Raw genomic sequence first — 15,457 nt, 5'->3', positions numbered from 1 at the left:
CTGCCAAAATAATGGAAATGCTTCAGGGCTACAAAGTATTGAAAACAGGTGTGATTCCTAAGTTAAAGAAGCAATTAACATCCCGTGTATGAAAATGCTGGGCAGGCTGTTATTTTGGCTACGCCCATATAGGATGACAATGCCACCATCCACAGGGCACGAATAGTCACTGAATGGTTTGATGAGCATGAAAACAATGTATGCCATATCAACCACCAGATCTCTACCCAATTGAACACTTATAGGAGATTCTGGAGCAGTGCCTGAGACTGCGCTTTCCACCCCCATCAATGAATCACCAAATTATGGAATTTGTGGAAGAATAGTGTTGCCTCCCTCCAATAGAGTTCCAGACAGTGACAAAATCTATACCATGGTGCATTGAAGCTGTTCTGGCCCAACACCCTATTAAGACACTTGGTGTTTCCTTCATTTTGTCAGTTACATGTAGCAGAATGTAGATAATTCAGAATACTACTGCAGTCTGTCAGGTCATTACTCCAGTTTTGTGTTCTCACTTCCTCTAAACAGTTTATTTTTGCATTTTTACTCAGAAGTGCAAAAAACTTCCAGTTGTGTAAGGAATAACAGTCCTTGCATGTCTTCCAAAGCAGACTAGACAGAGTAGCACTGATACAAGTAGGTCTACTACATCAACTGACTTTTGCAGTGGTGGAAAAAGTACCCAAGTGTCAAGATATTTTCTATTAAGGTGACTCAAGTAAAAGTCACCCAGTAAAATACTACTTGAGTTTTAAATATACATAAGTATCAAAAGTATAAATCATTTTACATTCCTTATTAAGCAAACCAGACAGCACCATTTTTCTAGTTTTATTTACGGATAGGCAGGGGCACACCAACATCTACAAACAAAGAATGTGTTTAGTGAGTATGCCAGAGGCAGTAGGATGACCAGGGGTGTTCTCTTGATAAGTGTGTGAATTGGACCATTTTCCTGTCCTGCTAAGCATTCAAAATGTAATGAGTACTTTTGGGTGTCAGGGAAAATGTATGGAGTAAAAAGTACATTCTTTAGGAATTTAGTGAAATTGTCAAAAATATAGATAGTAAAGTACAGATAGACCCAAAAATTACTAAAGTAGTACTTTCAGGTATTTTTACACCACTGGACTTTAGACAACTGAAAAGTGAGATAGTAAAAATTGTGGATTTTATGTAAACCTGTTTATCAAAACATTTGTGCAAGTTAAAATCTTTAGTTTATGCGTGTGTGTGTGTGTGTACTTCGATATGAGAATATCAAAGACAACCAACACATCAGAACTTGGGAATTGGCCAAAGGAGAGGAGTGTGCTTGACATAGTTTTGGAAGGCAGGGTCTGAGCCCCACTTCTTCATGGCCTGCTTCTCCAGGATGGGAATGCCACTGACATGACGCAGCAGGAACCAGACAAACAGAGGAGATAGCACACTGGCATACTGGGGACCCTTCATCACTGACGAGGCGGAGAGAAAGAGTCCAGACCACTGGAGTATCTCCCCGAGGTAGTTAGGGTGCCTGCTGTAGCCCCACAGCCCACTCTGGATGAACTTTCCCTGGAGAGAATGGGAAGGCTGAATTGAGGCTATTCTAAATAAATAAATATTCTATAAATTAACATACAAATACAGGAAGTTTATTTTCAATGGTTTAAGAGTGGTTGTGTTTTCATCATATGACAGCATGTTGTAGTGAGAATACTTTGCAACTACCCCACTGCATCCATGATAATTATAAAAAGTCAATGTCCCGAAAACAACGAAGCCCACCAAGCTGACTCACAGCATTATCTGGGTCTCCTTTGAAGAACCACTTCTGCTGGTCAGCAATGGCCTCTGTGGCAAAGCCAAGGCCCCATATCCCCCAGCCCAGGTAGTCCCTCAGGCCTAATGGCTCATCTCGCTGCTCACTGTTCAGGATGAGAGTAGGTAGGAGGGTCATGAACACCCAAACAGCTGAAAGAAAGAGGAATAAATTATGTACTGAACCAATGGTAGATTAGTCCACAGAAATGGTATATCCTACCAATCTATAAATAATACTTGCATACATGTCAAGATAATGCTCCTACTCTCAATTAGAAATTCACCTGGGTCCAAAATATAAAACATTTTCAAAAGAGTACTGTACTGTCAGTGTCCAAAGGTAAACCTCATTTATGTTTTCTCCCATTTGGGCAAAATGCACAATACCCTGATATCAGTGGCTATTCTAATCTGGTTTCATACATTTATGAAGAGCGAAACGACTGAGCAGTGAGTTAAAATCGATTGCTTGATGAAAGAAAATAACTGCTGTGGTGGCTGAGTGAAAATAAGAAAAGCCGGCGACCACAATGATTCAAAGTACCTTGAACACTCCAGTACACAAAGAATGTCCCTGGGCTGTCTCTGACATTGTTAAATCTGCGATCCTGGCCGTCCTTCAAGATCCGCATGAAGAGGAATGTTCCAAGCCTGCAGAAGTTAGAACATAGGCATTAGTTTGACATTAACCCCGCCATTATTCATTAACTCAACTTTAATGAGTCCCATCCTTAGAGGGTTCTACAACTGGGCCGGGCCAAACCTCAGCCTTGGATAAGACTACTAAACTGACACAACACTTTGTTGATTGAAAAGTAAATGATCAGAGAACACTAAAGCTCTGCAGGTGTTTATAGCTTTTTTGTTCTTCTCCATTGTTATGATGGGAATTAATTGTTGGGCATAGCAGGTGACATTGGATTGGAGATCCTGCTGTCACCCTGTCAAGCTTACCTTACTCCCCATGCTGTCACCAATCCGGTCTGCACATTTTGCCTCAAATGACGAGTCCCTCCCCAATAGCGACTCAGGTGGGCGAGTAATATAAATGTGCCAGACCCTAAAAAAATACAATCAAAGTTCATCAGCACAAGACATGTGTCCCTTTAGGCATGGTACATGGCTCTGCCCACCCCTATCACACAGAAGTTGCACAGTAAGGCGTGTTCAATGAATATTTTACCCAGGAGCCTACTGACAGAGTGACAATTGGCTCCAAAGTACAAGGGCAAAACTTTCCAAGAGCACAGACAGCTCAGAGGAGCGGCACAATAATTTTGTCAAGGAATGCCCATTCATCAGGGTCTACAGGTAAGTTGCAGTCTTTTACATAACTAACAGTGAAGTAAATTGTTATTCTTGAATGGCACATACTGTCGCAACAGTTTTTACTTGCCCATTGAAATTTGACAGTTCATATATACTGTAACGACCCTGGGTTTATAAGCGCGGAAATCGACTCTGCCGGACGAGCATGCTTTTGCGGCACAGTCGATAGCGCGCCGGACTTCGGGCTTGAAGGTCGAGGGTTCGAAACATGCTCCTTGCTGTTTCATTACATTGGTGTCAGAAGTGGGATCGGACCTTGCATCCACGACAGTGCGTGTGCTTGGCCGGTGAGCGCGTTCCTGTAAGGCGTTGAGTCGCAAGCTAGCGCGAGGACGCGCTCTTTGAAAGGAGGGAGTAGTGTAACGACCCTGGGTTTATAAGCGCGGAAATCGACTCTGCCGCTCGAGCATGCTTTTGCGGCACAGTCGATAGCGCGCCGGACTTCGGGCTTGAAGGTCGAGGGTTCGAGACTTGCTCCCTGCCTGTTCATTACAATACATTTAAGTCATATATAGATGTCAACAATATTATACTGCAACAATGAAAAACCCTACAACAATTGCCTCACTCAATCCTTCAAATGCAAGGGCCTACATAACTGCTGTTTTCATTTGGTTTACCATGCTATTGTTGGATGATCGACAAAAGACGGGTTACAATAAAACTGTACTGCTGTGGTTACTCGATGACCGGAGTTGTGACTACTGCACCAATTGCATTCGCGCGAACTACAACGTAACAATGTTTGACAAACATCTCGCGATAGGGCGACACATTTAACACCAATCTCGCGCTACAATGTGAACATTTGTTTAAAATCATCCGGATGCGCTGTCGAAGCTAGTTAATAGATGGATGTTGTAGCATTACCTGGCCTTATTTTAACCTTTGAGTGGAGGCTTGTAAAATTGGTAGTCAGTTGGTCGTAATGTTGAACTAAGCTGATTTTCGGAAGATACTTAAGCTTATCTGAATGAGGGAGGGAGGAGTCATTGAGTTGTTTTACAACAAAGCTGTTTAGATAACAGTGGTTTTGTAACGTTGATATTCATCAGATACAACATGCTATACTTGAATGAAAAACACAATGCCTGATTCCAATGCATACGTTTGGTTTGACCGAACGAATATTTACATTTTATGACAAAACCGTATACACTGGGTGATTTATTCAACCATTTACAATATGAAATCATAGCGATTCACAAAACAAACAACACGCGTCGGCGAGAATTGACATACCGGTAAGCTTAAGTCAAGTGTTATTACCTGCTAAGTCATAGAACTTCTCGGTTTTGAGAGCTGCTGCTATGGCCCATCCAGCCCACTGGATTCCCAGGTCTGTAGCTGCACATTTCACTATCGTACTGCCCATTATCATGTCCAGTAAATTCTGAAACAACAACTGGTATTCCAACATCGGACCACCCCCACTTTCTTCAAACAACACTCCAGTATAAAGTTCACATCTTCCATAACATTACTTCTTATTCTTGGGTGGAGTTTATCGGCGGTTGGCATCCAACGGTATGGTGCATTACCGCCACCTACTGTACTGTAGTGTGGGTCAGAGACAGGGAGAAACTAAATCCTACCTGCCAGCACCGTTTCTCTTAAAAAAGATAACAACATATTTCAGACTATATCTAACGACGTTCTAATCAATATACTATTTAAACAAATGTTCTGTATCCCCTTCTCACATCATACTAGATCTCAGCCTCTCTCTTTCCCTCTCATACTGCCCACACTGTATTAATACATACTCCACTGTCTCTGTTTCCTGGCAATAATCACACTTTCCTATTGGATGATTTCCTATCACATTGGATGTCTTATTCAACTGGCTGTGTCCAACCCTTAATCTTGTAAAAATAGCTTCCTCTCTTCTGACCCTTCCTGTCGTCCTCCTCTCCCCGACTTTCCTTGTACTTGAAATAAATGCCTGCCCTTAGTATCTCCTTTCCACTGCTCCTGTCATCTCTGCAACATCACTGTCCATATCAGGCTTTTTGCCTCTGCCTTGCTCATTGAAACCACAACATCAACATCCCCACTACTAAGTGCTTGTTTAGCCAGTACATCAACTGCCTCGTTCCCCTCCACCCCCACATGGGCTGGGACCCAAGTACATCTTATCTGTATACCTATCGCTCTAATCCTGCCATGGGTTTGTAGTACCTCATAAAGGTCTTGTCTGCTACATGAGCTAAAGGACAGGAGACTCATCAACACTGCACATGAATCAGAGCAAATACTGTAACTACTCTGTCTGGCTTGATGTCCTCCACCCACTGCAAGGCCAACAGTATGGCCATCAGCTCTGCCGTATATACAGCCAGAAGATCTGTAATTCGTTCGCCTGTGTATTACCCACCCACCCACAGCTTGTGTTCCGTCTTCACTCATGTTCCCAGCATGCCTGTAAATCCATTTTGAAGGATGAGACACCCCGTGTCCCTGTAGGTTGACCCAATAATTCATTTCCAGCTGCTGACTCCTAATGTGCAATGGCATATCCCCCATCTCCACCTGTAGTGCAGACACTAGGGAAGTCCGAAACGCCCAACTACGTATTCTGAGTCCTTGCCCCTGTATGACATCTAGACTTTCCAATGAAGTCCGGGCTGCCGAACCATACGCTATACTGCTATAGTCTATTACAGATCAGATCAATGCAACATACTTGGACCTCGATGAGGAACGGCCAGCCCCCCACTCCTTCCCTGTTAGACAGCGCATCACATTTAACACCTTCTTACACTTTCCCACCACTCTCTCAGTGTGTTCTGCCCAGGTCAGCCTAGTGTCAAAGTACACCCAAAGGAACCTGAAGGACCCCACCCTCTCCAAGTTTCTCCCATATAACCTCAAGCGTACCTCATCTCCCACCTACCTCCAGGCAAAGAACACTGTCTGAGTTTTCTCTACAGAGAACCTGAATCCCCACAATAATGCCCACCACTCTACTTCATCAATTGCTTCCTGTACCTTCCTGACTATGTAATTCCATAATAGTATGTAGGAGTGGCTTGACTTGTAAAGATATGCTAGGCCCGCTAAGAAGACGGAACTGTAGTCATAAAACTGCCTTATATAGCTACACTTTAGCATGCCGGCAACTTTTTATATATACATATATCTGATAGGTATTGCCAGCAACAAATGCTGCGTTCAAAACAACTGGGAACTCGGAAATCTCCGACTTCAGTGTGTTCAAAACAACTGGGAACTCTGAAAAAAACGAGCTCCTACTAGAAAAAAATCTATTTTAACGGTCATCCAATTAGGAATTCGCCTCTTTCTAGAGCTTCGGCCTAACGATCACTGACGTCATGATATGACTTTGTATTTTTCCGAGTTCCATATCTAGAGATATTCCACAACCAAAATGAATAAAAATGGCAAAATTGGGCATCCCTGTCATACACTTCTGTTAGTGAATCTTTTGGATGTATTAAGGTTTAGTAACACAGAACTATTTATATAAGTGTATCTCTTCCCTCTACTTGTAAAGAGATCAACAATCCCTTTCTTAACTTCACCTGGAAAAATAAGTCTCACAAACTAAACAAGTCAGTCCTCTCTAATAAAATAACTGAAGGAGGTCTGGAGGTGTTGGATTTTGTTGACATAAATAACACTTTCAAGATCAACTGGTTGAAAATATGTTTGATCAATACTGAATCAATATGGTATTTCATTCCAAATAATGTGTTTAATAAGTTGGGAGGTCTTCAATTTTTACTGAAATGTAATTATATTCCTGAAAGAATACCCGCTAAATTGTCTAGGTTTCACCAACAAGCTTTAATGGCCTGGAAAATATGTTTCCTGCACAATTTTCCCCCACATAAAGCTCTTTTGTGGAATAATTCTGACATAACTGTAAGGAATAAGTCATTGTTCTACCCCAGCTGGCATGAGAGGAATATTGACTTTGTTCTTGATGCTTTTGACAGCAAGGGTAATATTCTTAGATATGAATAATTTATAACATTGAATGACTTTCCAATACCTTTCAGAGAGTTTATTTCTGTGATCAAAGCCATTCCCAGTGGTCTTACTACACTAATGAAAACTCATCTTAGCTTTGGTGATGATCACACAGCTTATCCAGAACTCAGTTTGGAAGGCGTGGGCTTACTTGAGAAATCTTGTTGTAATAAATCTATAAGACAAATTCTCCATTCACGGAACCAACTTACGCCTAGAGGAATATTTTTCTGGAACATGCTTATTCCTGACACTGTCTGGATAAAAAGCTTGGTTACGGCCTTACAAATATTGTATACCAAACAAATGTAAGGAAGTGCACTTTAAAATTCTACATAAGGTATATCCATGTTGTCCAAATTTGTGGCTATTGATGATATCTGCGTTTTCTGTGAAAAAGAAGGTGAGAATCTGACTCGTTCTTTGAATTTGTGTCAGAGTTTTGGGAAAACCTTGCAAAATACTTATTTACCATTATGAACACTACCCATGTTTTTGACATGAAGGATATAATATGTTACTATTGCAATGATAACAAGACCATTGCAATTATTATGCATTTTTTAAATTCTTGTAGCCAAATACTTTATACACAAATAAAAATTCCAGAATTCTGTACCAAAATTACACATATTTTTGATTGAATTTAATTATCTTGTTAAGACATTATCCCCCGTGAATGACAACAAGAATAACTTTTTTTCAGTGAATACAATTGCACTAGAATTTTTAATTTTTTATTATTTTGTATTTATATATTTTTTGTATGTTTTAGTATTTTCTTGTTAATACCTGTGTTTTGTTTTGTTAGACATGTTTGATGTAGCAATGTAAGTTGTTGATTTTTGTATTATGAATAAAATAAATATAAAACATAAAACGCCTGTACTTTTATTTCCGCCAACCACATCATTGGTCATGACTCGCCAACCCCTCGCCAACCCCTCCCGCCAACCCCTCAGACAGTATACCGTATCATCTTCCTGGCTTTGGCACGCATAAACAACCTATTATTGTTGTCCAACATTAAAAAAAATGTGTAATTGTCATTGATATGGAAAAGTATAAACAAAACTGTAGTCTGCATGCAACCAGCAGCCTGGTCGGGCAAATAGCAACATTACCTGCTCAATTCTTTGCACCAAAAAACCCATTCGTTTAAAAATGTGGCTATTTAGGATATGTAAATTGGCTATTTACGATATGTAAATCTAACAAGCCAGGCAACTAAAAGCTACTTTCTAGCCAATTAAGTTTGGTTTGCTAAACTAGCTAGCCAGCTCATAATTACCTGAACATATCTGACAACCTTTAGAATTGAACTGTAGCCAACTTTTATTCAACATAACAGTAAAATTAACATATTACAGGGTAATTATTTACAAATGGTTTACAAGTATGGCGAGCTGCTAATTTACTGTTCGTGAATGTGAAGAAATTAAAGCAGTGCATTGCAGTCTGTCAATCTGGAGGAATTTAAAATGTATCGTGTTACCATGACAACGGTTGTCACGACAAAGATCAAAGTTGAATGTCTCTTGCTCAGTAGCCATAAAATAAATAGTGCCCGCACACTCATAAGCTCCGCCACGTACCTTTATTCACAAACAACGTTTCTATCTGACCTGCAAGAATCTTCGTCAGGTTATTCCTCGTTATTTCTTATTTTTACTCCGTTGCCGCCTTAATAATGGCTATATAAAAGGTGAATTCCGACGAGGTGTAAAGATAGTGCTGTATAAAGGAGATATACATTGCCCAATTGTTTTTACAGGCAACATATCGTGAATCCTATCTGAAAGAAGTAATACACTTTAGTGATGATGCACTTTTGACATGATGCACGTAAATGACTGCAAACTTGACATAGTATATCTGTCCCACCAATATTCTAATCAACTACTTTTAGGTTGCCAAATGAGAACTCTCCATTCTATACAGAAAGATTCATTTTTGTAATCTGTTCTTTCCCCTATCTCTACATTCCCAAGCATTAAAAAAAACTCAACAGGGAAAAGCAAGAAAGGAAAAGGGGAAAGTATGTCAGACGGCCACAGTCCAAAAGGAGGTTCTGGGGTCTTTGCCAAAAGAGTCCAAAGGCAACTGAGCAGGGGCAAGGAGAAGGTATGCTTTTACATTTCTCAATATAATGCACAGCATGATCTCCAAATGCCTCTCAATCTACCTTTAGAAGAAAAGCAAAAAGGTTCAAGCCATTAGAGGTAGCTTGACGTGTACATGTATTTTGTTCCTGACTTTTTAGGTTTTGCAGAAGTTTGGAAAGACGGTGGAGACCAAAGATGAAAGATTTGAGCATTGCCTCTTAAATCTCACTGACCAACAGGTAGTCTTCATTGGCAGTCAATCTCCATGCATGAACCAATAATATATACAGTGCCTTGCGAAAGTATTCGGCCCCCTTGAACTTTTCGACCTTTTGCCACATTTCAGGCTTCAAACATAAAGATATAAAACTGTAATTTTTTGTGAAGAATCAACAACAAGTGGGACACAATTATGAAGTGGAACGAAATTTATTGGATATTTCAAACTTTTTTAACAAATAAAAAACTGAAAAATTGGCCGTGCAAAATTATTCAGCCCCTTTACTTTCAGTGCAGCAAACTCTCTCCAGAAGTTCAGTGACAATCTCTGAATGATCCAATGTTGACCTAAATGACTAATGATGATAAATAGAATCCACCTGTGTGTAATCAAGTCTCCGTATAAATGCACCTGCTCTGTGATAGTCTCAGAGGTCCGTTTAAAGCGCAGAGAGCATCATGAAGAACAAGGAACACACCAGGCAGGTCCGAGATACTGTTGTGGAGAAGTTTAAAGCCGGATTTGGATACAAAAAGATTTCCCAAGCTTTAAACATCCCAAGGAGCACTGTGCAAGCGATAATATTGAAATGGAAGGAGTATCAGACCACTGCAAATCTACGAAGACCCGGCCGTCCCTCTAAACTTTCAGCTCATACAAGGAGAAGACTGATCAGAGATGCAGCCAAGAGGCCCATGATCACTCCAGATGAACTGCAGAGATCTACAGCTGAGGTGGGAGACTCTGTCCATAGGACAACAATCAGTCGTATACTGCACAAATCTGGCCTTTATGGAAGAGTGGCAAGAAGAAAGCCATTTCTTAAAGATATCCATAAAAAGTGTCGTTTAAAGTTTGCCACTAGCCACCTGGGAGACACACCAAACATGTCGAAGAAGGTGCTCTGGTCAGATGAAACCAAAATCGAACTTTTTGGCAACAATGCAAAACGTTATGTTTGGCGTAAAAGCAACACAGCTCATCACCCTGAACACATCATCCCCACTGTCAAACATGGTGGTGGCAGCATCATGGTTTGGGCCTGCTTTTCTTCAGCAGGGGCAGGGAAGATGGTTAAAATTGATGGGAAGATGGATGGAGCCAAATACAGGACCATTCTGGAAGAAAACCTGATGGAGTCTGCAAAAGACCTGAGACTGGGACGGAGATTTGTCTTCCAACAAGACAATGATCCAAAACATAAAGCAAAATCTACAATGGAATGGTTCACAAATAAACATATCCAGGTGTTAGAATGGCCAAGTCAAAGTCCAGACCTGAATCCAATCGAGAATCCGTGGAAAGAACTGAAAACTGCTGTTCACAAACGCTCTCCATCCAACCTCACTGAGCTCGAGCTGTTTTGCAAGAAGGAATGGGCAAAAATGTCAGTCTCGATGTGCAAAACTGATAGAGACATACCCCAAGCGACTTACAGCTGTAATCGCAGCAAAAGGTGGCGCTACAAAGTATTAACTTAAGGGGGCTGAATAATTTTGCACGGCCAATTTTTCAGTTTTTTATTTGTTAAAAAAGTTTGAAATATCCAATAAATTTCGTTCCACTTCATGATTGTGTCCCACTTGTTGTTGATTCTTCACAAAAAATTACAGTTTTATATCTTTGTTGGAAGCCTGAAATGTGGCAAAAGGTCGAAAAGTTCAAGGGGGCCGAATACTTTCGCAAGGCACTGTATTAACTGATATTTTATGATTTAGCAAAGGCATGACAATCTGCCCCTGTAAATGCCAAAAATGAATGTATAGCCTACAAATGACTCTATAACCTCTGTTTGCAGATTGATGGGAACCGGTTATACAAAGACCTAAAGCATTACCTTAGTTCTGTCAAAGGTAAACATTTGTTCTGTCTGTCTATGTTGTAAATGATTGTGATCTGTATTTGATTTTTGATTTGATTTATTGGGATCTCCATTAGCCGACGCCAATGGCGACAGCTAGTCTTACTGGAGTCCAACACATAAACACATAACAAAAAAAACATTACAGACAAAATACTTTACAATTTACATACATTTAAAAACATGATGTATGATGATGTAACATGTATGATGTTGTCCCTAAATTGGTTTTCTATAGCATTACCATCAGCGGTGTCCAAGGCCTGATAAAATGTGATCCGTGTTGTCCACTTTTTCACAGAAATGCGGGAAGCTTCAAAACGTCTTTCCCAGTCTCTGTATGATATCTATGAGCCGAACTGGGATGGAGAAGAGGACCTGGGGGCCATTGTAGAGGTTAGTCATAGCACTGCTGTATTATTAAGGATGACATGCATGACTTCTTCGTTGGTTATCATAATGCACATTTCTGTAAAAAAGAAATATATATATATATATATATTTATATATATATATATATATAAATATATATATATATGAATATATCCTATGCCAACAGGGTGAAGACCTCCTGTGGAATGATTATGAGGCGAAGCTGTTAGACCAGGCGCTTCGTACCATGGAGTCTTATATGAGCCAGTTCCCAGATGTCAGGGTAAGGCTGGAAAATGTGCAGGTGGCGCACACGCACACACACGCACACACACACACACACACACACACACACACACACACACACACACACACACGTCCTAAATACAGTATGTTATCTTTCAAGTGCATCCTTCCTCTCCTCCAAATCCCCAGGAGAAGGTGGCCAAACGAGGCAGGAAGCTGGTTGACTACGATTCCTCCCGTCACCACTTGGAGGCGATGCAGAATGCTAAAAAGAAAGATGATGTCAAAATAGCCAAGGTCAGACAGACAAAATATCCCTGTCTACTTACTTTGCACAGCAATTATCATTTAAGCTAAGCTACAAAACTCAATCTTATCATGGTGGTTTTCTCTGTACAGGCAGCTGATGAGGTAAACATAGCCCAGAGTGTCTTTGAGGGCATCAACAGAGAGCTGAGGGATGAGCTCCCTGCTCTCTATGACAGGTAAGGAGTCAGAAGTCAGCACAGAGCCAGATAGCAGAATGACATACCATTCAAATAAATACATCATCATGTCAAGTGTCTAATAACCTATTCATATTAATAACGTTTTTTTCTTTCATTTTGTTCCTAAAGCCGAATTGGATGCTATGTGTCAGTCTTCACAGCCATCTCAAATTTACGGGACACCTTCTTCAAGGAAATGACTACTGTATGTGCAGTTCATATTATTCTCAATAACTGGGGTGGGAATACACATCCAAAAATAGCAGTCATGTGGGGCTTTGGTTTGGTTTATACAAATTAACGGAACTGTTTTGTCTGCATTTTGGTAACAAAAGTCCTAGCTCTTTCGGTTTATATCTATTCTTGATCTGGTGTAACTTCCTCTCTTTCAGTTCAACAGTGATTTGCAGAATGTGATGAAGGATCTGAAGGATCAGCATCCAGACAAGGTATTTGTCATCAAGGGGTTTAATCGGTAAGTTGGTAAAGATTTTACATCTCTCACCAGGACTTTTTTTAATTTTCTTAATTGACTTTCCTCCCATTTGAGTCTATCAATGGGTTGTGGTCTGGGATGAACTAAACACAAAGTGTATTATAAAGCATAACAGTAATCAAAGCAAAAGTAAGTGTATCAACATGTAGTCATATCCCCCCTCTCACATATCTTTCAGGACTGGCTCTCTGATGAGGCGATCTCTCATGTCCCCCAAGTCATGGAAGGCCAGCTTCTCTGACTTCCATCAGAGTTCTAGTTCAGGCAAGTCAGGCACCCTCACTAGAGACAGGTCCAGCCTCAGATCCCCTAGTAGTCCTCGCTACGATGGGTCACTCACCAGCACACCTGCAATCTCCTCACGGCCCCTACCTATTGAAGAGCCCTCCTCAGTGGCCAGAGACCTGGATGCAGACTCCACCCGTAGTGCAGAGAAGAAACCTGGGTCTGAAAGCAGGGATGACACCACCACTACCACAGAAGGGGCCTCCGGCAGTGGTCAAAAGTCAGGGGAAGAGAAACTGGCGGAGGAAGAAAAGGGTGTTAAAAGGGGAAAGTCTGAGCCTTCTTCAAAACAGCACCCTGCTGCATTAACTGAGAGTACCTCCGAAGTGACAAACTCCCATGACCTGGAGAGTGTTGAGCTCCAGCTCTCGGCCATAGACATCCCCCAGCTGACCATAGAGAGCTCCGTGGCCCCTGAGGACGCTGGGGTCCATGGTGTGCAGAACGGAGCGGCTACAGATGGCTCTGATTCTGACATAGAGGCCACTGGGCTTGTCCAAAAGGTGAGTTGTCAGGATGAGATCTCACTGTAAAAACACAGACGCAACCTTTTATACCCTCTCGTATGTGAGGGTATACATGTACGTTTTATTTACATGTCAGTCTACTGTAATCAAGACAGGCAGTATAATAATGGGATGCCATCGACAGCTGCTAGACATTTTTTGATCTACTGGTCTATAACTTGTCACTTTGGTCTTTTCTTTTACTTTTAGGCAGAAAAATTGCATATCCAGGAGCCAGAGGATGTGAAAAACACTGTGGTTTAATGAAGGATCTCTGAGGAAAATGTTGGTTCCTGTCTGAAGTAACTATAATTATGGATAAGACTGCTTTTCTTCTTTGTTAACTGTCAAAGTGTTTTGTATTTGTTCACAGAACTAGTTATAGTAATAAGGGAGAGGGGCTGAATACTGCACAAGGGAAATAGGATAAAAATGAAGAGCCTTCTCAATATTACAGGCGGGATATAAGAATATCTGCTATTTCCACCAGCTGCCTAAGATCTGAAAGCTCTTGCTTGTGGACAATATATTTTCAATAGAGCTGTTTTGTTTTTATTAATAAAATGAGTGGCATGCCTGTTTGTGCTTTGCATAGGTTTCTGCCAATAATCCAATACTGCGTCACCCAATTGTCTTTTAATTTAATTGTAGAGAAACAGCAAGTTCACTAAACTGTAATTGACTTTAATTGATATTCAGCGTTGCAAAATTGAATAGAAAATTAAATAGAAATCCATAGAAAACAATTATTTATTCTCTGTGTGTGATAAAATGTACATGAAGAACTTGATTATTGATTTATCAAATGTATTTTTATAATGGCTTGTTGAGTGATACTCCTGGGATTGAAAAACTCAAATGACTGAATGTAAAATCAAAGGAAACCTAGAGGTATCTTTTGATTAATTATGTATTTATAAACAATTTATCATTAAAGTGATAACATCTCTGCCCCTTGTGTCTTGATTTGTCAGTACTGTAAATATTCTAGATCTGCAACAATGTTGCTGCAACATGAAACCTCCCAAGAGCCATTGTAGCAATTTCACGGGCGCTAGCAGACATGCGTTTCATGAACGTTGAGCACAGCTGTCTGTTTTTATGTGTTTTTTTTTTTCGTTGCTGGATTACTAAAGCTTGCTCGCTTAAAATACTGTATTTCGTAACCTTTTCTTTTTTTTAAGAAAAGTGGTGTCTAAAGAAATGTGACCAGCAAGTAAATATCGCTCAGCAGATATCTCTACTTCCTCAGCTAAAGTAGTTGGGGAAACCTCAACCCCTTTCTCTTATATCGCCGCGGAGTTGAGTTTTGATGACTGGTCGCGCGATATGCTAGCAACATTGTGTCATTATCAGTTGATTCTTGTAAAAATTTCAATTCTGAAAACGCTTTCCTGTGCCTATGTGTGTCCTGTACAACAGCGGTACCTTCCACGGGGTGCTGCAATTCATACTTTTAATTTAAAATAATAGCTAATAAAACCAGCGACTTTTTGCTCGTACTATGTAAACATATTCAATTGGGTCCATGCTATTTGGGATGTCTCTACCCCATTGAAGATAACATGATAAATGGGTTAGGTAAGGTTTAGGGTATTCCGGGTAACACGGACCTAATTGAATCTGTTTACGTACACAGCTGCATGATGAACAATGGCAGCATTAAAAGTGTGATGTACCCAACTAGCCAGTAAACATGCTGTTCCGGGAGACAGCTTGAATAAATACCTCAACGATTGATATG

The 15,457-nt window shown here is 40.6% G+C and overlaps 2 protein-coding genes across 3 annotated transcripts; one reads left to right on the top strand and one right to left on the bottom strand.

Moving 5' to 3' along the window:
- Positions 1–820: 820 nt before the first annotated feature.
- On the bottom strand, positions 821–4,638 carry si:ch211-210c8.6 (uncharacterized). The gene is made up of 5 exons (XM_029722830.1): positions 4,408–4,638; positions 2,764–2,869; positions 2,354–2,460; positions 1,787–1,959; positions 821–1,560 (listed from the first exon to the last, which is right to left on the bottom strand). The coding sequence occupies exons 1-5, from the start codon at positions 4,556–4,558 to the stop codon at positions 1,282–1,284; spliced, it is 816 nt and encodes a 271-aa protein (XP_029578690.1). The 5' UTR covers positions 4,559–4,638; the 3' UTR covers positions 821–1,281.
- Positions 2,995–14,664, top strand: bin2a (bridging integrator 2a). 2 transcript variants are annotated; one of them, XM_029722828.1, is made up of 12 exons: positions 2,995–3,120; positions 9,126–9,258; positions 9,398–9,478; positions 11,258–11,312; positions 11,622–11,716; positions 11,880–11,975; positions 12,128–12,235; positions 12,338–12,423; positions 12,556–12,631; positions 12,819–12,901; positions 13,101–13,710; positions 13,924–14,664. In XM_029722828.1, exons 2-12 carry the CDS (start codon positions 9,175–9,177, stop codon positions 13,975–13,977), a joined length of 1,428 nt encoding a protein of 475 aa, XP_029578688.1. In that variant the 5' UTR covers positions 2,995–3,120; positions 9,126–9,174; the 3' UTR covers positions 13,978–14,664. The 2 variants fall into 2 exon arrangements, with proteins under 2 accessions (XP_029578688.1, XP_029578689.1); XM_029722829.1 differs by lacking the exon at positions 2,995–3,120 and adding an exon at positions 8,634–8,839.
- Positions 14,665–15,457: the final 793 nt, after the last annotated feature.

The sequence above is a fragment of the Salmo trutta genome, chromosome 30 (assembly GCF_901001165.1).
Source record: "Salmo trutta chromosome 30, fSalTru1.1, whole genome shotgun sequence".
Taxonomy (NCBI): domain Eukaryota; kingdom Metazoa; phylum Chordata; class Actinopteri; order Salmoniformes; family Salmonidae; genus Salmo; species Salmo trutta.
This window is presented reverse-complemented; position numbering and strand designations above follow the sequence as displayed.

Excerpts from the sequence above, each read along its gene's own strand:
- bin2a (XM_029722828.1), top strand. The coding sequence starts at position 9,175 with ATGTCAGACGGCCACAGTCCAAAAGGAGGTTCTGGGGTCTTTGCCAAA. Across the intron at positions 11,313-11,621 it reads TTACCTTAGTTCTGTCAAAG|AAATGCGGGAAGCTTCAAAA; the intron begins GTAAACATTTGT and ends ACTTTTTCACAG. Across the intron at positions 12,632-12,818 it reads TCTTCAAGGAAATGACTACT|TTCAACAGTGATTTGCAGAA; the intron begins GTATGTGCAGTT and ends CCTCTCTTTCAG.
- si:ch211-210c8.6 (XM_029722830.1), bottom strand. The coding sequence starts at position 4,558 with ATGTTGGAATACCAGTTGTTGTTTCAGAATTTACTGGACATGATAATG. Across the intron at positions 2,870-4,407 it reads GAAGTTCTATGACTTAGCAG|GGTCTGGCACATTTATATTA; the intron begins GTAATAACACTT and ends GTATTTTTTTAG. Across the intron at positions 1,561-1,786 it reads AAGGAGACCCAGATAATGCT|GGAAAGTTCATCCAGAGTGG; the intron begins GTGAGTCAGCTT and ends CATTCTCTCCAG.